Source organism: Acipenser ruthenus, chromosome 25 (genome assembly GCF_902713425.1).
Source record: "Acipenser ruthenus chromosome 25, fAciRut3.2 maternal haplotype, whole genome shotgun sequence".
Taxonomy (NCBI): Eukaryota; Metazoa; Chordata; class Actinopteri; order Acipenseriformes; family Acipenseridae; genus Acipenser; species Acipenser ruthenus.
Window position 1 is genome coordinate 22,242,392 of NC_081213.1, and position 22,309 is coordinate 22,264,700.

General features: G+C 35.0%; 2 protein-coding genes across 7 annotated transcripts in view; both read left to right on the forward strand.

Annotated features, from left to right (window-relative positions):
• The first annotated feature begins 95 nt into the window (after window positions 1-95).
• On the forward strand, window positions 96-11,953 carry LOC117413779 (EGF domain-specific O-linked N-acetylglucosamine transferase-like). 2 transcript variants are annotated; one of them, XM_034906182.2, is made up of 16 exons: window positions 96-189; window positions 1,217-1,486; window positions 1,764-1,864; window positions 2,056-2,164; window positions 2,689-2,783; window positions 2,982-3,086; window positions 3,635-3,741; window positions 4,375-4,478; window positions 6,690-6,782; window positions 6,875-6,946; window positions 7,483-7,569; window positions 8,322-8,390; window positions 8,579-8,640; window positions 9,114-9,233; window positions 9,555-9,657; window positions 9,869-11,953. In XM_034906182.2, exons 2-16 carry the CDS (start codon window positions 1,283-1,285, stop codon window positions 10,013-10,015), a joined length of 1,578 nt encoding a protein of 525 aa, XP_034762073.2. In that variant the 5' UTR covers window positions 96-189; window positions 1,217-1,282; the 3' UTR covers window positions 10,016-11,953. The 2 variants fall into 2 exon arrangements, with proteins under 2 accessions (XP_034762073.2, XP_034762074.2); XM_034906183.2 differs by lacking the exon at window positions 9,114-9,233.
• A 4,942-nt stretch (window positions 11,954-16,895) lies between these two features.
• The window catches only part of LOC117414201 (chemokine-like protein TAFA-4), a 28,758-nt gene continuing 23,344 nt past the window's right edge, over window positions 16,896-22,309 (forward strand). Inside the window, exons 1-4 of one of the 5 annotated variants that reach the window (XM_059000104.1) lie at window positions 16,896-16,914; window positions 17,317-17,520; window positions 17,905-17,972; window positions 19,754-19,878. The gene's annotated coding sequence lies outside the window, so the exon portion shown is untranslated. The other 4 variants (XM_059000103.1, XM_059000100.1, XM_034024002.3 and 1 more) reach the window with 4 other exon arrangements.

Sequence of the window (22,309 nt, forward strand, 5' to 3'; positions counted from 1 at the left end):
TATGTGAAATGGAACTGTTACTGTACTTTATTACAGTGTACTTTGAGCAAGGCTGAAATGCAATGTGCAGAGGTATTAAGAAGACTAGCGGTCTCTACAGCGCCATCTGTTAACTAATCATATCGCTTACCGGCGCCTAGTTTCCGGTTATGGCGACTTGCTGTTACAGTTCTATCAAATTGCTACAAGGTAAGTGAAGAATGAAACAGTGTAGCACAATAATTGCATGTATATAAACGACTTAACAATGCAATTCGCAATGTATCCTCTCACTTCTTGGGCTCTTGTAATAAAAAGCTTATCGATCCGGAAAAAACAATGTTACTGTGTTTCTGAAGGAATTACCAGTACAGTAAAAAAAAAAAAAAAAAAAGCATGCTTATTTTAGAATGTATCGGCAGGGAACAAATATTTACTTGTTTAAAAGATAACAGAATTTCACCTTAAAAATGTGTTACATCATGTGTAGAGAAACTCAAGGCAGAGTACAACAGGATTCTTTATTCTTTTTTTTCTTTTTTTTTTGTCTGCATACTTTAAAGTTTAATTTCAACAGTTATTCTTTTGGGTCTTTTGGGTTTTGTCACTCGACCGTTTAAGATTTTCATAAACCACTGACAATATGATGAAACCGAGTCATGACTTGTAACAGTACGCATTTCTTTTGTAGCAGAAGGTAGTGCATTGTCTTGTTGAAGAAGTTGAACTTGATGCATGAAAAAAAAGACATTTACCAGTCGTTGGCTTGTTCATGCTGTACTACTAGTTTGTTTAATCCATATATCATTTGATATTGTTGATTTTGTTTAAACAAAACAAAAAAACTATTTATTAATTTGCTCATATAGCAACAGTAAACCTGATCATTTGGATTTTACAGTACATTCCCCGCGCTATGGGTCTTACTGCAATGTGGCTCGCCTGTCAGGAATTACATTGATTTCTCTTGCGGTAAATACTGATTTTAGAATTGAGACTGCAGGTTTTTTTTTTTTTTTTTTTTTTTTTTTTTTTAATTACACGCTCTCGATGACAGCTAACTAGTCTTTTATTAGTGATCAGCCGTCGTTTGGGAAGGTGAAGAACAGTAATACAGCTGCTAACTGCTAGGAAAATGTTCCCAGCATGTCACTGCAGTCTGTGTAATGCACGTGGTTCAGTAATACAGCCTGGTATTTATTACTATGTATTGAAACATGTATCTTTACTTTGACAGAAAATACAGACGTCTCTTCGGCATTGTGGACAGGTGCAATAGTTTGATGTGTTCTGGTCATTTATCATGTTGGTGCTGGTGGCATTTGGCCTGCTGCTTGGTGGTATTGTGGTCGACATGGAAGAGGAATGTAACAGGGAAGGAACGACAGATAAACAGTTATTTAACTACAGCAGCATTGTCCTACCAGAAGAACACATTCCTTATTTTTTGCACAATAACAAGCACATTGCCAACGCCTGTAAAGACGATCTTCTTTGTCCATTTAAAGTAAGTATCTATCTATCTGTCTAATATATATATATATATATATATATATATATATATATATATATATATATATATATATATGTAATAAAAAAGTAACTGAATTAAAAATATTTTCTTAGTAAATACATACTTTTAAAAAGTTTCCAACCTGCTTCACTCAAATAGTCATACTTGAGACTTATCCAAACAAATATTAGCATGACTCACAGCACATACATTCTTTAACTGTTCATTCTAAACCATTAATCTACTCTAACAGAGCACTTTATTTTGGCAGGAGTATTTAAAGACATCTAAATCATGCTGGGGTTATGAGAAAGACTGTTTGCCAGAAAACAGATTCAGCAACCCTGTGTGTTCCAGTTTGGATTCAGGATGGTGTGTATTTTTATACCTGTACTGTGCTCAAAATAAAGGCTTCACATTCTTTGCTGCCCTGTTTTTTAATTACGTGATGTGTGTTATTTAAAAATAAAAGGGAGACACCTACAATTACATCATTTGGCCATCTGAGGGCACTGTGTGCAATGTTAAAATCCCAATCAAACTTTTTTTTTCATTTAAAACAGGGCTAGTACAATTCAAGCAGCAGAGGATATTTTCTGGAAGCAAGCTGACTTTGGCTATGTACAAGAACGTCTGAATGAAATTAAAACCTTGTGTAAACCGATCAAACCAGTAAGGTGTTTTTCAATTCTTCAAGATCACCAGGCCTCTTTTCACTTGACTAATGCCAGATCTTCACAGAAACCTGCTGCAACCCATTTTAGGAAGCTCTGTCTGATTATTTCCTGTTATGTCTGTTCCATAATGATATTGTGATTGGCCACCTTCAAATTCCTTTACAAAAGACAACTAAAACAATGGAGTGTTTGAAGGTGTTGGGCCCACCAAAACCAAAAACAACTCATTTGAGAGCAAGGTTTACATACAACAAATCATTGAATACTTGTACAGTCTGACAATACAACCCCCTATCTACTGTACAATTTCTTAAAACTAGGAAGGCTTCCACTTCTGATGTACCTTAACGTACAATTTAGACTGGTAGTATTGTATACTACCATGTATAATAAATTATATTCTGAGGATACATTTTGGCAGCTGCTACAGGCAGCTTCAGATTCAACTTGAATTCAATAGTTAATGAAGAGAATCTGCATGTTAACTATACATGTGACTGTGTCCTCTTTGTTTTCCAGGGAGATTCTTCCCTCTCCTGTACCAGCTTCACCCGATACTGCAGAGGAACAAACCTGTATCTCGACCTCAGACATCCGAGAAGAAGTCATGACAGGTCACTGAACTCAAAATGAATAAAGCAAACTTAGAAAGGGAACTGGATGGGCAGTTATACTATTTACACAAGTATCTGTCTGACATAGTAAATAGAAAAGCACAATATTCCATAATTGTATTTATCTGCTGGATAATTAAACAGTAAGGCATCACCTTTGGTTAATGTTTCCTTGTACATATTGGTTTTGTTTTACAGATATAAGGAGGATTTTCTCCAAGCCGGTGAGATTGGAGGGCACTGTCAACTTGACAAGAAGGCCCTCTTGTCTGAGGGAGAGCACAAGAGTCCACTGCAGTCTTGGTAAAATTATACACATAAATCTTATACAGCATGACATTATACTATCCATTTTCAGCAGTTTTGAATAGCAGTGTAAGGGACCCATTTTAATTGCAATGAGAGGGACAGTCAAGGAGGGATGATATAGTCTGTGTCCCACACTGATCAGGTGGTGGAGAGGTGCAATTTCTGTTATCACTGACTGACTGACAATATTACATTTGTAGTGTTTTGAGAAAAATATGTATATTTGTTACATAGATACAGCCTTCTTTAACAGCATTGTTTTGTTTATTTTTAATGATATAATCTGATTTGCAAAATCTTACGGCACTATTGAACACAACTTAAAATGACAAAATAAATAAATAAGATGCTCAGCTAATGACTGCTATTGATGTATGTTGGCACCAGTGTCACCAAACAATTAGCCTGCTGTCAGATATTGCTGACTTTACACTGACAAATGATATGTTAAGCTTTTTGCAAGTGATTTATTATTGAATGTTTTCAGAGTGTGCTTGTGTAATATTTTAACAGCGTTTCTATTAAAATCACTTTTTTTATAGGTTTGCAGAACTGCAAACATATTCTGAACTGAACTTTCACCCTATGGATGATGGCAAATGTGACCTCATTATTGAAAAGCCAACCTTTTTCATGAAATTGGATGCAGGTAGAGCAATTTTGTTTTCAGAAGGCATAGTTTGTGGTAATAATATTGATTTTGTAAGACACCATTACAGTGTATTTTCCTGGATCCCTTATGCAGGCCAGCTAAGCATTATGAGGCTATATATTTTGAAAGCTGATGTTGTATAATTTATTTTGTATATGTAAACTTGTATGGCATACTATTATTATTCACAGCAAGCAATGCATATAATGAAGTAATAACCAAAAATCAATGTGTTTTAATAACAGTGTGGTGCCCGAGTGATAGGCAGAGATGAAAATGGCCAGAATAATCACTTCAGCTAGACAAATGATTTGCTTGGTGATGTTTCTTCACATTTCTCTTGACTGAAAGTCCTGTACAAAAATAAAACACACACACACAGTACTGGGTCTTACAGTTGAATATACAATGGGCAATTGATCTTACTATTTCTAGAAGGTTCTGTGTGTTGTAGTACATTACTACGTATACTTTTATTAGATTTTCACAGGTTTTACATGCTTCCTTATATTTCTTCTTTTTATCAGATTACACATTATGGACAGCCTAAGGCTTTCTGTATTCTGTGTAATCCTGTTACCTGAATAATGTTCTCTTTGGAATGTGATTGTGTAAATATTCTTTCCTTAGGGGTCAACATGTATCACCACTTCTGTGATTTTGTCAACCTTTATATAACTCAGCACATCAACAATTCCTTTTCTACCGATGTGAACATTGTCATGTGGGATACAGTAAGTGCTGACTTATCACTGGTTTTACTTTGTGTTCAGTTTACCCGAAATGCTCTAATTAAGTAAATGTGCTGTGTCAGCCCTCAAGCTCCAAAGGGAACAGTGCCTACCAAATGATCTTAAATTATCTTCAATTACAATGCAATAGTAGCACTAGAGGAGTGATCTGTGGTTCATGGGAGTTGGTGCATTGGTAACATCAATTACATTGCAATACCAATGGTACCACATCAGTCTCAGAGTGAATGTATATGTCCATTGTTCCAAATCTAATGTCTTAACATTGCTGGTAATGTGGTGGGCTGCTACTGGTTTTTTCTAAGATTACTTGCAGGTTATACACTGACAAAATAATGGTATTCCAATAGGGTTTTTCAATATGTGAATCTTTAAAGGTTACACAGCAGAAATGTAGGTTGATAATGTATTATCCAGCCACTGAAAACTCTTTTGAATTCTGATTCAAAGAACCAAGGCTCACTTTTTCAACTTAATATTCTTGAAACTAGCTTACTTTCCAAAAAGTTTTTTAAAAAAAAAAAATATTTTATATATAAGACCTATAGCAACATAAGTGTACCTCCACTTAACCTTATTAGCTATGTAAGAGATAATGCTTAAGGGAATTGAATTTATGAGTCAATAACCAGGCTATGTAAAGACAGAGGCTGCAGGCTAAGCTGTTTGCTGTGTCCGATACTCTGGTCTGGACGTTTTTTGTAGTGCATTGCAGGATCGAAGCGTCAACACTTTCCCATTAAGAATAATTGCTATTTGTATAAAAGTTATGTTTCTTCTCTTTTTTTTAATTAAAGCAGGCTATGCAGACAGTTATTGTTGTTGCAATTCAGTTTGGTTTGCCACAATCATAGCATTAGCCATTTAGAGTATAGAGTTTATTGTTCCAAAACTATAATATTAATAATTGCTGTGTATGACCCTCTGTAATATTTTTGTTCTGTTTGCCTTTATTTTTCAAATAAATATTAAACTACAAGGGTTAACAGCACTATTAAAGAATTATTTAAAACATTACCCAAACTTGCTGAATCGAATATCTTCATACATTGACCAATAAAATGATACAGCAGAAGAAAAAATCTGTGCTGTTAACTGTTTCCCTTATTCTTTTGTTTTACAAGGTGTAGGAAGGCGACAGAGAAGGGAAATGGGAGTTCCTTTCATTAGCAAAACACGATGCGTCTAACAGTCAAAGCCTATTTGATTACAATGGCTCTGTAGTAACAGTGAAGCATGGGGTAAATGGAAAAGTATTCAGTGTAAAAAAAATAAAGTCCTTTGAAACATGAACCGATTTTGAGAAAAATGGCTTGAACTTTGCTAGGATCAAGGTCTTTGTGAGTGCAACCATATGGCCGGGGGTTCCTGTAAGCTGATAAGAGGGATCGGAAATTAGTCTTGTTGTATTCTTACAGAAGAACAAAACAATTACACTTGCCACCGGATTCTGCAGTTTATTTTTAGTGAGCTGCAAAAATAATGTGTGAGGGTGGTAACAATGGTACTGTTTTTATTTTTTTAATATGGGATTTTCAAATGGTCAAGTTAAACCAGACACAATCAGAACTAAAGTAACAGCAGCTCACCTGTTTCTAGTTGCCTTGTCTGTGTGATCATATGAAGCTCATGAAGTATAATACAGTGTACTTAATCAGTAATACAGTGGGCCTTATTAATAAAACGTTAAGGTCTGTTAGAACAAAAAAGAAACATTTTGATTAAATAAGTGATGTTTGCAGTTCATGAAGCATTTATCAACAGTTTTTATTGGTTGATTCTAATTTCTAATCTGAGCTAATGCTTTTAAGTAGTCCTTAAAACAATTCCTTTAAAAAATTGTAAACAATACCAATGACTATTTAAATAAATTAATTTTCTTGGTATAAATCAGTATTTCCACATGCTTAATGTTAAACAAAAACTTCTACAGCATTTGTAAACATCTTGTAAACCAGAGAGCCGTGACTTCATGACACATCTTTTGTGATGAACACCTGGCATGAAGTAAACCATTCTGTATCATGTTGTTGTGTCCTGTTGTATTTTACAGCTCACTGCATGGGTAGACGTGGTCAGTCTTGGAAAAGATGTAATGTCAATGAGTTATATACTTGTAAAATAAGAAACTTGAAATGTACAAAGTGCAGAATGCATGGTGGTGTACTGATCTGTTGTTCTTCTGATCTGCAGAGTGCTTATGGATATGGGGACTTATTTAATGACACATGGAAGGCCTTTACTGATTATGAAATTAGACATCTCAAAAGTTATGACTCTAAAAGGGTAATCACAGTTTTTATTTTCAATTTAAAAACATCCTTATGGTATTCAATCATGTTATTTTATTACGGTTTCTTTTGCAACATTTACATCAGGTGTGCTTCAGGGATGCAGTTTTCGCGTTACTTCCACGGATGAGATATGGTCTATTTTACAACACACCACTAGTAAGTAATTAAAGGGTTATCTGGTATCAAGGCTACAAAAATATGCTTATAGGTGATCCATGAATCAGTAAAGTGTTGATTGGTCTGCGATTAAAAGATTTAACTGAACTGTAGTCAATCAACAACTGGCTTTGTAAATCATTGGTATGCCAGGGAATGCATTGAAGTCTAATGCATCTGCTGGCAAACTGAACCCGTTTAGAGATTAATGATAGTTGAAACGGCTATCTGATTACAACTTAATTACGGAATTTGCTTTCACAAATGTGTTTGAAGTAGAATGCTTCTAACTAGTTTCTCCATTCACTTTTATAGTGCACTTGTATTGAAGCCTCTCCCACCAATTGTGGCCCAAAGTCATGGCACATGTATTGATCAGTGTACTAATATACATCATTTTTGTCAAAGCCCTGTATACAATTTGGACCAAAATCCAGTGACGATGAGAAGTGGATATCTGGATGAATAGAATTGAAGTGTCTGGATGTTTTCTGGTTGTCTGTAGTAGCTTTTCACACGGGGGTTTTGAATTACAGATCTCTGACTGTCACAGTGCTGGGATGTTCAGAGCATTCTCCCAACACGTCCTACAAAGATTACAAATCGTGCAGGAAGGGCCTAAGGTAAGGTGATAACAAGGCACTGAACTTTATAGTAACGTTTAAATGGATCCAGTCTTTATGACTGAGAAATCCTGCAATAAGAGCCTCATTGAATATTCACAAATCCTATAAACAGTCAACAGCTGTTTCCTTGAAATTGTCGGCAGTTAAAAAGCTCTTTACTACAAATTGCTTTAGAAACCTGCCACTGAGCTCTCTTTTGTTTTCCATGAAATAACAGCCTATTTTTATCACTCAAATTTGGATTCGTAATTGATTTTTCTTTTATGAATAATGTTCTAAACTCCATGTGCTTAAATGTTTCAGCAGTTCTTTGTTGAAATATGATTATGGCTGCACGTTTAGGTATAGCCTACTGGAAATACAAAGTGTTTAAATTAATATTTTTCAATGACAAGACAGATTCTGAGCCCCATAGTGAGGCCACAGAGGTGCTTTAAACTGTTGTTTCAGTTCAGTCGCAAATGGTGCTTTTTAAAAAGGCCCCAGCATGTGATGACTGACACAAAGTTAATCTAAATGATACATTATTTAGGACATCTCTGATATTTCATGCCCATACCAATATGCTCTTTGTAATGCTAAACTTAATGTTAACCTTTTTATTGTTTTTGACTGCTATACTTGAAAACACTAGATGGCAATGTTGCACAAAAAAAGAGAGCACTGTGTTAAATGTGAGCATTATGCATGGTAGTTTGAGTTGTCTGATGAAGAAGCTTTCTCCATTAATCTGCTTTCTTTGGTCTCAGGAAGGGAAAATACGAGTCACCTTTTTAGCACGTAGTACAGAATACCGGAGGATTTTAAATCAGAATGAGGTTAGTTTTACATTTACTCGCCATCAATAAATGTATTATTTCATAGAAAGAAAAATATTTATGTTTTAAAATGTACACCATGATATATATATATATATATATATATATATATATATATATATATATGCATTTTTAGAGTGAAATATCTATATTTATAATACAACATAAACATTTTTTTTGTTTTACAGCTCTTAAATGCACTGAAAACAGTGTCTTTCTTTGAAATACAAGAAGTAGATTACAAATACAAGTACGTACTGGTCATATCTTGTTTAATAAGTTCACAAAAATGTGCTTCTTTCAAGAATGATTTGTATTGTAGCAAAAGAAATACAAATTCAAAAGCTGATCCCATAATTTCATGCTGTATACTACCAAGCTAAATACTGTAGCAAGGCTGATAGCAAGCCAAGCAAATTTAAAGGTTAAAAATATGTCTTATTGTAAGGTTGAAAAAACAAATCTTGATTTTAGTAGTTTAAAAGAAGATAGAAAATGCTGTGCTGGTCCATATACACATTTTTTTGTTGTTTTATTTAATGATACCGTTTAATAACACCAGCTGAATATGTATATAAAAGACATCAGTTTAATAGCTAAAAGAAGAAATCTGTAGAAAGTTAGATACAATATTACTGTACAATGCTATGTACGATATTATACAAGAATATGTGATTGTTGAAAATAAATTTAATGGCACATTTTTGTCTTTCAAATTTATAGGGACATTGGATTTTTAGAGCAGCTTAAAATAACACACAACTCTGATATTTTCATTGGCATCCACGGAGCTGGACTCACACATTTGATGTTTCTTCCTGACTGGGCTGTCATTTTTGAACTGTATGTTGTATGTTTTTCACTCCACAATATCATTTTTTCTGTGGTTTTAATACAGTATCCATCAGAATAGAAAACTATTACTACATGCAAATAAATAATGCAACATCTATGGAAAGGTCTCGTCTCATTAGATTGTAAAACCTGTATGATGATCACCAGATAAAACAAAACAGAAATTCATCCTTTATATTCTTCACCCAGTAGACTGATATAAACTTTAGAAGGAAATGTAAAAGGTTTGCATGATTAGATAGTACATCAGAGCATGCTTTGTGACACTAATATGCAATAAATGATGCCAGAGTGTACCTGTTTGTGCAGATATAACTGTCTGGATGAATTCTGCTATCTGGATTTGGCTAGACTGCGAGGACTGCACTACGTGACTTGGCAGAAGAAGGACAAAGTTATTCCTCAGGACAAGGTACTGTATGAAGACTGTGCATGTCTGTGTCAGTGTCAAGCTACCAATTTTAAACTGGAGCTAGTTACTGTGTGTGCATCAGGATTTATTACGTGCATTTATAATGCGATGTCAGTCTAAAACCTGTAGTATATGACTTTGGGGGGTTTGAACAAGCTGACGCAGTTTTGCTGTTTTATTATTTAAATCACACTTTTTTGTGTTTATTCAGGGTCACCATCCTACACTTGGAGAACATCCTAAATTCACAAACTACTTTTTTGATGTGCAAGAGTTCATGCGTCTCGTCCTTTTGGCAGCAGACCGTGTTCAGAAGCATCCTAAGTGGCTCTTTAGGCAAAAACACGACGAGCTCTAAAGTGCACAAGACAAGAAGGAGAAAGGTCCTGAAATGTTCAAGTTGTAAGAAAATAAGTGGGTGTTTTTGAAATTAGGAATAAGTTTTGAGATAAATGGTATTCTCTCTCTTTGTATATGCACACACACACACACACACACACACATACTAGTATACATTATATATGGACATATAGATACAGATTTTTCACAGCTTTACAGATGGTTATTGAGGACTCATTTTAATGGACCATAAGAGTTCTGTAAAATGATGGCAAAGTCTCTTTATTATTGAGACAATCCCATTGTTTGGCAGTATCTTACAGAAGTTTGCATAGTGGCTCTCTAATATACATAGCTGATACATATCTTGCAGAAATAGACCTGAAATACTTGCATTTATATTATGTTTTGGAAAATGTAATTTTTTATGGATTTAGAGAATTTAATGTATACATATTTATGTATTGAAAAAGGAATGCATAACATATGAACTTTACTGTCCCTTCTTAATCAACCCTAAGTTGTTTGGACTTATTAGGAATATTCATAACATTTATGACGAGATTTACTCTCCACTCCAAAAACAGAACCACTTCTTGATGGAATAAAAGTAGTGTCAGTACATTGCAGCAGAGAATTAGTTTTATAATTTTTCTGGCACTTTGCAGACTACAGCAGAAAAATTGCACTATTTGGAAAAAAATATTTTTCTTTATTTTGTTTAATAATTAAAAAGTTATACTTTAAAACACCTTATTATCCCCATATGATAAGGATACGTGGGTGGTGCTTGTACATATGTATGTTACATTTACATATCTAGTAACAAACAATTGGGATAAAACTATTTATCACAAATTATTTAAAGTATCATAAAATTGGGATGAATTGTGCAATCTCTCTAGAATGTTAGCCATTATGAGATTTATGCACAACATGAATCTTTTGAACATTTAATCATTAGATGTCAGTAAGCATCATAATGCTATGTTTGTCTCTTTAATGGAATGTTCTACAACAGTAACAGGCATGTGATTCATTCTGACTACTTAATACAGTGAAATTCTGTCTAAAAAGTTTTATTTGAAAGGTTTATAATCAGGAATATGACGCTGTTTCAGTTGAACTGAAAAGCAGTTCATATGTAATCATTTTTAAGACTTTCGGAAAAGCAATGGACTTTTCTGGATTAGCCGTTTGTGTGAAACAAGTGGATCAGCGCATGATCAAACTAAATAACCAGAATTCAAGTTTAAAACCCTTTCCATCCTTTCTTCAAGCAGCATTGCATTATTTGCACAGAAACAAACAGAACTGTATGCGCCTCTGTATTTTTTGCACACACTATTTTATTTACCCTTGCATTCTTTATAGATAAATTAATATGTTAGACAAAATGTTTAGAATACATTGCTTTACCATTCCTAAAACTTGAACTGTACTCTAGTTTGGTATTACACCAGCAATAATGTTTTCAGATGATTGCCTAGTATATATGACTTGTGAGGTCCTGTTTGGGTGATTGACTATCACTTCTCTCTTGATCTTATCCAGTATATTAAGGTGTGATTTGTATTGGTATATTTATTTGTATTTTATGTTCATATTTAAAAGTTTAAAATATATATAAAAATATTATTGGTGAAGTTACTTTTGTAGAGCCTTTTGGCAATTATGAAATAACATGTATTTTAAGGTGATTTATGAGGATTCTTACATGGACAATTAGGTGGGAGCCTATATCACTGATTGCTGAACAAAGAATATTGCCTTTTTTCCCAATGCCCTCATCTCGTTAACCATGCTGAGGCTGCAAATCGTTAGCCTGCTGAAACAGCTGATCAGCTGCAGTTTCTTACTTGAACAAGTTATCATTTTCTTTGCAACCCATGTAAAACATTATTTTATTGTTATTTGTTGGAAATTGTTGTCCTGTAATTAAAACAAAGTCTTTCCACTAGATGGTGCTGTCATTCTATCACCAGAGAATAAGAACAGGTTTTAAAATGCACTAATGTATATGGATTTTGTGAAACAAATGGAACCCCAACCTGAGTTTTATATTTCATACAGAAGGATAAAGATAGCTAGTTTTTTGGTTCGTGTTGAACTAAAAACAATAGAGCACATGATGGACTTGTAATATAATTTTCTATCTAAATGTGGGTCTTCATTTAGGTAACTTGTTACTCAAATTCCAGATCTTTCAATAATAGTAACATTTATTTTGCTTCTCTACAAATCCAAATGTATATGAACATTTGTGATTTATTAGGTCACTAAAATGTTAATAGACCCTCATAGTGTATGTGAACTATTATTTTATTTTGTGTCTGTAGTAAAATTAGTAGATTTTTTTTTTTGTTGTGGTTTATTGATTTTTCTTTTTTTTTTACAGTACTGTTCAATTTTTAATGTAGTGTATTTTGGAACTGACAGCATGCATTCTCTAATGTAACCCTGTGATAAAAACATCGCAATGCACACACTTTTACTCGTTTATGAAAGGCTGTGGTGAAGTCAGGCTTCATTATGTCTGGTAAAAGATAACCCATTTATAATTTAAAAGTCTGTAAACATCTAAAGTGTTAGATAAACCTACAGTGTAACCTGACAGAGAGTGAATGTAGACAAGAAACCACTTGATTGATAATCACATTACACCACAACTCTCATGCCCTTCCCTGGAAGGAAATGTATGCAGGTTTCAATGTAAAAATTATTAAGGACATATCAGATTTTTCATATCGTATCACTTAACTATCACAGTATTAGTCAAAATACTGGATCGGGGTGATTAATTATGCATTTTTTCGGAGGTGATTTCCTGTAAAGCAGACTAATGCATAGCACAGTAGTACACTATAATAATAAATTAATAATTTATTATGTGCTATTTTTGCTACAGCATGTCAGCTAATGCAGAGTACACAAGAATGGCGTTGGTTTCGGCCTTTGAGGGTCATTATTATGTCTTGCATGTTCTATGCATTATGCATTTGTTACTGCCTTTTCACAGGGAACTTTAATTTTGTTTCATGTCATCGTTGCTGAGAAAGAAATGTAAAACATGCTTCTTCAAAGTACTTTTAGTGAAGCCTTTGTCGTTTTTGTCAGGTCATGACAACAACTTCCCCAATAAAGTATATGATTCAAAATATCCCTTAATGAAGGGTTCTGCGACCACCTTAAATGAATATTTCATGCGTGCATAACATAAATGATATCTGAATTATACATGGCTATTGCATGTGTCAAGACTCCTGACTTCATACTTAAACCCCCTCTCTTGATCAAATTGTTTGCAAATTTGTTTTAGTTTTTTAAAACAAACACCTCAAAGTGGAGATTTGTAGAGTCAGGCTACATTATGTTTGCCATTCATTCCCTTCTCTTTGAGTAATTGTCTGCCCTTTTAACATGGAGATGCATTACCTTGCTGATGTATTGAGCCAGTCTTACAAAATATATTTATTGTTAACATTGTTTGCTGAGTGGCTTGAATAAAGATTTAAGCTCACTGCCAACCCCATCATCCCCCCGTTATCCATTACTCTGTTCCTCAGGTAGACCTAACCCAATTTATCTTTTAAAGAAAATATGTCTTACTGTTGAAAAGAAGAAATCAATTATTTATGCTCATTTTACCTTATGGTTTGTAATCAGACCTTATCAGAGAATTGTCTGGAACCAACTCCCCAGTAATGTTGTTGAAGATGACATCCTGGGATCCTTCAAGAAGCTGCTTGATGAGATTCTGGGATCAATAAGCTACTAACAACCAAACAAGCAAGATGGGCTGACTGACCTCCTCTCATTTGTAAACTTTTTTATGTTCTTATGAAAGGATGGCATTCAAATATTTCTGCAAGCACTTTTTTTTTCTTTCTGTCAGTTCAAGTAAATAGGGTTTTATTGATGAAGTGTGAAATAGTATTGTATACATTTTGACCAGATATCACCATAATCCCAGCAGGCTCTCTCTATTTGGTGAAGATTCTGGTAGTTAAGATCATAACATGGCAAATGATTAGTTTCCCCATGAACTTCTGTCTTTTATTATCAAATTATTGTGCATTACCATACCTACCTGTGACTTCATTTCATGTTTTTTTTTTTACTATACATTGCTTTTACCTTGACTTACCACTGAAGTTTTATAAGAAAACAAGTATCATGATAGTGTTACGCTCTGGTTATTTAACAGATGAACATTATTAACTACTGTACAAAAGGCATGGGTCAGTTTAGATAAGTTGAAATGTAAGGCTCTGAATTCTCTGTAACAGTTAATCACGTCATGACACTGCCTGTTACACCTGGCAAAAAAAAAAAAAGGATTTGCAAACTTCAATGAACGGTAATAACATGATACCAGACAGAAAATGTGACCTCTACATGATTACACTTTCTGTGCCATAACAAGCTTATCAAACCAGACAGTTCACTAATATATTTCCACACATTGCTGCAGTTAATGCATCTGCTGTGCATCCCTATGAAACAGAGGAATGGAGAGCATTTCTCCTGAAGATTGTTTTCAGACTTTTGACATGTACATCTACAAGCTATTCTAGCTGATAGCACCCATGAAACAAAAGTTATAAAACAAACTGGCATTGGTCTCCTCTAGGTTGTTTGTGATTCATATTTTATAAGATAAAAATCTGGGCTGCAAAAGGTGGTTTAATGTTGTGAATAAATCTGTTTTAGTTAATGTGAGCATATATTTAATGGGGAAAGGGATGTTTCCGTTTAACTACTTATCAAATGGAGCATGGCCAATATCCCTTTTGAAAGTGCCTTTCAAAATTACTGGCCACCCCTAATTGTTAGCACAAAGCACTTAGGTACCCACTTAGGTACCCCAATTTGTCCTTTTCAACCCTTCTCTTCAAAACTCCTGCCGTGTTATTTGTACTATTAATACAGTTCATTTGTCACACTGCGTTTATTAAAAGCCCATTTAATGTCACTGGGATGTATGAAATGGGGGGAAATGCAGTACTTTGAGGCGCTATTATCATTTCACTACAATAACCTGTTTAGTTATTCAGAAATCAACTTGGTGTCCTTCAAGTTATTTTTTTTTCATCAAACAGAACTTTTTAGAGGTTATTTCCTGTATTTGAAGAAACCATGAACTACATCCAGGGTTCTTTATACCAAAGAATGTTAAATAATGCACACAATTTTGACTGAAGAATGTGTCCATCTAATTATTATCAGCCCATTGTCAAGGAGTATGATCCCATTCAGCAACAGGGACCGACATACCTATTGTTCCAGCATTGCTGTAGGTCATTTTCAATGGTTCCTATGGATGATTGATACTGTAGGTAAGTCAATGTGCATATATAACAAAAGTCTTATCCCAAAGCAACTGTACCCTTCCTCCCTTATACCATCTGCCTCTTTTTGCTTTACAGTTTTCAACTCTGAGTGGCATTTATCAGTAAAAAGGGGACATTTATATTATTATTTGTTTATTTAGCAGACACCTTTATCCAAGGCGACTTACAGAGACTAGGGAGTGTGAACTATGCATCAGCTGCAGAGTCACTTACAATTACGTCTCACCCGAAAGACTGAGCACAAGGAGGTTAAGTGACTTGCTCAGGGTCACACAATGAGTCAGTGGCTGAGGTTGGATTTGAACCGAGGACCTCCTGGTTGCAAGCCCTTTTCTTTAACCACTGGACCAAAGTTTTTTACAAAAATACTTTCATACTTCATGGTCTTATCAGGTCATTTGTTAGCAACATTCATAGTGACTTTATTAGATGCATATGCTGAAAGAAGCAGTGAGTGTGTTGATAGGTTATGCTGGTTAAAGAAGACCCTAAAATCAAAGGATTGTTGTTACCCTTTATTTAAATCTGTGATGAGTACAAGAAACCAGTAAGTTTGGTTCCAACTCTTCACCAGCCCCTGCTGGAAGTTTCAGCAGGGTTAATCAATGCTGTCCTATGTAATCAACCATATACAATACACACTTGCAGTAGGACATTGATTGGGAAGACCTTTTAAAATTGTTTAGACTACATTTCCTGAAGCAGCGTACTATAATTTGATTTGTACAAACGTATTGGATTTCTAGAACTATGACCGGCTAAGAATACTGGTTGAAAATATTGTAATCAGTTGGGAGAGACACGACTTAACTCAAAGCTAATTAGACATACTGGTAAATACTTACTCAAATTAATACCGAAGAAAACACATGGGACTAATTCCAAAAGACCTTCAGTTTCAAAGCATTGGATATAGACGATTTCTAATTCCCTACTTGCTGTAATGACATTGGCCTGGGATAAGGAGGAAACAACAGATGGAGTTTGATTAATTTTGTAATGATGGGAAAAGCTTGTCTTGCCGACCTCCGATCTTAAAAGTGTTGTGGGTGGGTGTTGCATATAAAACAGAACAGTCCACTGTTTTGTATTTTTTTTCGTTCGTTAAATATTATGTGTCGTTAACTGAGCTCAATTTGACTGCCTGCTACAATCAAATATTAATTCTAATGTACCACTTATTTATTATTTACATGCTGTAATTACTTATTTGTGCATTTCCCTCTGTTATTCGGGTGTGTCCACGTCTTTGTTGAATTTTAAATACTTCTCTATTGTCACCAAGCAACACTGGATAACTTTGTCACAGCCTCTCACAGTCTTATTCAGTATTCAACAGAATATTAAAGATAAACTACTTATTTAAATATTGTTGAATATATACTATTTTGCATACCTATAATATGTTATAATAGCCCTTTAGTTATAAGACCATTCGCTGTCTTGTTCTTATAAATGGCTATGACGTTATGGTGGGAGACTCATCAACAAACTATGACATCACCTTGCGAGCTTGAAATATGTCAGCTGGGCGGGACCAGCGCACGTGTTCTGAATAGGGAGGGTAGGTTCACTATCATCATTTCAAATCGATCGCAGCTGGTAAGGAGTTCGGGATGTGCAACTATCGTGTCAAATATGACCACCAGTCTGTTTCTCTCCAACATGGCACTTCGGGGATCTCTAAATAAGAGAATGGAGAAAGATACCAGTCATTAATGGTGTGCGTGATAAAACTATGTGTTAATAATGCAATTCGAATTCAACATGTATTGGATATATTCACTCCGCAAAGTGTTCAGGTCTTGGTGGATAAACTGACTATTTATTTTGGTTGCATTTCGTGTTTGTTTTGTGGGGCTACGCTCTAATGTCCAAAGGTGTACCCTTAGAACTTACAACCTGATAAATAAAGCACAAGTCGTAGATGCCAGTGCTGTGGCTAATACTGCTATTCTTTCAGCAGCGTTCAGCAGTAAGACTGTGTAAACGACCCTGGCAGCACTTGGTCGTTTTGTTTGATGGACTAGCAGGCTTTGGAGGTGTATCGCAGAGGGCTGAAATTGAAATCAGTGAAGTGAACAAAAAGTGATTCACAACAACAGTGTCACTTTTGGAAAGTAAAGTTATTTTTGCACAAATGTGGATTGCTACAGTTTCAGTAATACAGGTAAGGTAAGCCATGTTTTTATGTTCCTAACATGCTTCTGCATTTTTGGGATTTAACTGTACGAATCTGGCACAAGATTGCAGAGCGCATACAAGTCAATCGGTCGTGATTGATCCCATTTTGCAGAAAAGATCAGGTCATGAAACAGCCTTGTGCAATAGTGACACGGTACTGCTTTGTAAAATGAGCTAGTTTGTTTTGTAAAATATAAATATACAAACTACTGAATATTGTTATTCCTGATCTGTATGTGCGGTAAATAACATTTTTAAGGCACTATGTCATAATTTGATTCACGTACTTTGTGTAATTTGAGTTTGTTGTGTTTGGTCACATTTGACAAAGCGTGTCAAAAGCTTAACGCTGTCTTCCTTTTGGGTTAAGTTGTTCCCTATCTCAAGGTTTAGGATGTTTGTAGAAGTGCTGTGACCACCCAGGATTCAATTGAACAGGTAAGCTACGAAAACGGCAATAAACTGAAACCGACCTCGCATCACGGTTTGTGTAGTTAGCTAATAGGAACAGTACTGTATCTGATAAAACAAGGGGTTGCTCTGTCATTGGTACATTGGTTTCTATTGGGTTAAATATGCAATGGTTTGGGGCTCGGTACGTCTGAACTCCTGTTCAGTGGTCTGCAGCTTTTGGTCCGCTGATGAAAATGTTCTGTGGCGAGGATTTAATCACCTTGCATGGATCATCGACGGCGAGAAACATCCTACTGAATAAACAACCTAATGGAGAGTAAAATAGTTTTAGGTGCAATAGCTTTCTTTTGTTGCTGAGGCTTGTGGAAATGTGATTATGTATGAATGTGTTTAGCCTAGCGCAAGTGATAGTCAACCCTACACTTACCGAGGATACACAATACGAAAAGAGCATTAGAGTACTCTGATGCATAAGCAGTGTATTCAGTCCCCAATACATAAAAGCATACCCGAATGAACACTTTCCAGGTGTGATGAAAATATTTTGCTGTGGGATGTGTTAAGTGGCTTTATTTCTCAATGCAATGAGTTAAGCATTAATCCATGTTTTAGATACTGTATATAAATGCATGTGGCAGCATTTACTTTGATTAAAAAAAAACAAATACACTGCTTTGGTTCAATTTCTGCTAAAGTAGAGGAATGGGGTTTTTAGTTAAAAAGAGCAAATCAGACACCTCTGTTTGAAAGGAATCTTTTGACTGCGTTCTCATTGACAGACACATTTCACTGTAACAGAACAGTTAATCCTACAGACATTACTTTTCCACTTTGAAATATCCCAGAAGGACCCTCAGCCCTTTTGCAGGATGCCTGACCCCTGGTATTTCCCTTTGAGGGTTGCTTTGAATAAAATACCCCCCCCCCCCCCCCCCCCCAATACCTGAGGCAGCAGCTCTTGGTCTGTAAAAGAACTCAACTGCCATTTTCATTCAGAGATTTAATGCAGATATTAACCAGGCTTCTTATAAAATCAGGCTGCGCATGCCAATGCATATTTGGACTATTCTTTCAAATTAAGATTCTTATTTTGCTCACCGTACCTCTTGCATGGTATACATTTTTACTATTATGGTGAGAAATTGTGCCAAACATACTTAACATTTATTTACAGCTATACAAACAGCTGCCTTCAGTGCTATACCATTTCAATAAAGCACAAGTGGAAAATCCCTATGATGTTTTCCAGTGGGATTAATAGTTATGTTCTCTACTGTTGTGACTGATATATCAAGATTACAAGACAAAACCCTGGTGAATTGCAAAGCTAAAGTCATCGGTCGGTAATGGAAATTTCAAGCCATATTCCTGGAGCTCATGACAGTCATTTTATTGTTACACTGAATTGTTATATGGAATAATTTCACTGTGACACAATGCAATCCTCAAGGAGTCTTCTTTTCAGATCGTGATATTGGGTCCTGTCAGGAACGGCAAATTTGCACCTTCTCAAACACCCAACATTTCTGAGGGCGCACAAATATGTGATGATATAGCAAGAGCTGTTCAATATGCACAGCACACAGGGAATATATGTGGATATATATATATTCACATTCTCTAATGCTGGTTTTATAAAGTCTAGGTTATTGTCATTACTCTGAAGCAAAATGTGACCCCAGTGCTCCCCTTTATGAAGGATCTGGGTTTATTATTATTATTATTATTATTATTATTATTATTATTATTATTATTATCTTTTTGTGAAATGACACATGCACTTAATTGTTGTTCATTTTCTTCAGGAGTCCTAGGAAGTTTTTTTTAAAGAGACTGCTGAAATCGTATGAAGACTTTGTTGTGGAAGATGATCCAGTCTTTTGTGCTGTTTTAAACAAAGAACCTCTGAAAAAATGAAAGAAGCCATAAGGTATGTGATATTTAACAACTATAAGGTGCAAGATAATGTACTTTTATCTGAAGAATACATTGTGAACTGTTCTGTTTTAAAAGGCAAATATACTGAAGCATGCCTATGTAGTGTTTTTTTCCCCAACCAAATAGCCTTGTTTTTGTTTCTGTTTAAGTTTATCCTTGTGCTTATTAATGATATTTTAATGGCAGATAATCTAGAAAATGCTGAATTTTCCCAAAGGTTTGTAATGTAATAAAGTATATGAAGTCTGATTAATAAATCAGCTAGATTGGTTTTATCATTTTATTAGCATGGTGTCTGTGTGCAACCGAATGATTATTGACAAAATGAGCAAATACATCATCATTCAAGTGCATACATTATTTTTTACTTGTGCTGGTGTTCTCAAATGCTTCAAATGTACATGCTGTTTCATAGAAAGATTTATTATTTTCATCAGTCTTATCTTATGAAAGATAGGTTCAACATAACATACCATTTGTATAGCATTTTCTTTCACAACCTCTCAATATATAGTATTTGATTAAGACCAGATGGTGTATTACATATAATCATTTTTTTGCCTGACTTGGTTTTTATTAACATGCTATGAAAATTTAAAACAATCTGGAGTTTTGCAATATTTCAGACATATGATATGTTGAATGTCTTTAGATATATTTTTATCTTGTTCTTCTTACACTACACATACATACTGTAGATGTAATTCTAATACAAAAACTGCTGGAAATATATACAGACACAGACTACAATGCTCACAGAGCTGAATGAGGTCCTTCATGTGAATTTCTCTGCATCTTAAATGAGTGATTTCCAATTTTTATCGATGCTCTTTTACAGGTGTAACTGTTTAAGCCCTATTCCAGATTGTGTTGTAAGAAGGATCATGCTATTGTAAATCCATTTGGTCTGTTCAGTTGGGAAGTAGATGTGCAGTAACACAATATGCAATGATACCAAGTCTATCTGTCTATTTACGGATGTCAAGTGCAATACCCACCATTGACATCTGTGAATATCCCTTATCAGCTGGAGTGAATTTTGCACAATGCTTGGAAGTCAAGATAGTGGAGTCTATTTTATGATCCAAACAGCAGGAGATCATAATACCATCACCCCTAAAATGAATAAAGCTCTTTTGTATTGTGTATATATAGTAGTGTTAATAAATGGGTCAATACACCTCCCTTGTGGGGGAAAGAGCAGCTGAATAATAGAGAGTCAGATTGGAGGTATTAACTTTCACCACTTTAATATTGACCCTGTTGTATTATTGTTAAATAGCAGTGAGAACATTCTCATCTGTTAAATGTAACATGGACAACACAAAACGTTCACCAAATTGTACCATTTTAAAGGTTGGAAGATGTTTTCCTTATTTAAACCAATCAATTAGGGTGGATTTAAGCACTTTCAATGCAGCTGATCATTAATTACCAATAGGGGGTTAACAAATTATTCCTCATGTTGAGGGAGTGTTGTGAAGGGAATTAAAGGGGCTTGGAAACACAGATGCAACCTGATGCATTTATTGATAGCTCTGATACGTCTCACTGACTTTATACAATTAACAATTGATCCAGCCTTTTTAGGTCTCGCTGTTTTATATGCACTGCAAGTGCTGCCATTAATATAATTACAGAGGAGACGATTCCAAGCTGATCATTAGCAGCACAAGGTCTCGCATAATCAAGATGTTAATTCATTCAGCGTATCTGATGATATTAAAGATTCTTGGGATGACTTGGGGAACCTTTTTTAGCATGAGTCATATTGAGTGTCATGATCCATAAATATACATGATTTAACAGCGTTGGGGATGAGTGACTGGATAATCCAAGTGGAGTTGTTAAAGGCAAAGACTGGTCGGATTTAAAATTGTCATTTGTGAAACCTCAGAAAAAGGCATGGTTTCAAGTCAATTAGAGCAGAATTTGAAATAAATGTCAAGCCGCTGTGTGACAAAGATGAAACTGAACGCAAGGCAACGAGACTGAATTTAAGACAGTGGCTGCATGAGCAGATGGAAGGACTGTCCAGTAAACCACAGACAAACAGTACAACAATTCGGTCTGTGCGCTATCAGTGATGCCAGCTTCAGATGTCTAAAGAGTCATAAGATGAACCCATTTCTAGAAAGACGCTGTCCCTTCATTAAGTATTTAATGTACAAGTGAAATATCATTGATAGGAGTGGTTGTTTTATTAGCAGAGCTTTGTGATGCTGATAAGATCTGATGATTAGAGTAAATGTTCAGAATTTTACTACGTTATCTTCAACATTTAAATTGATAGTTTATGGGTTTGCTGCAAACTGAAACATTAAACATATCATGGTTCCAATAAGTGTAATACCTAAAATTGACAATGTATAATGAAAAAAAAAATGTTCATGTTAGTATAGGGGTACAGCATCAAATGTAGG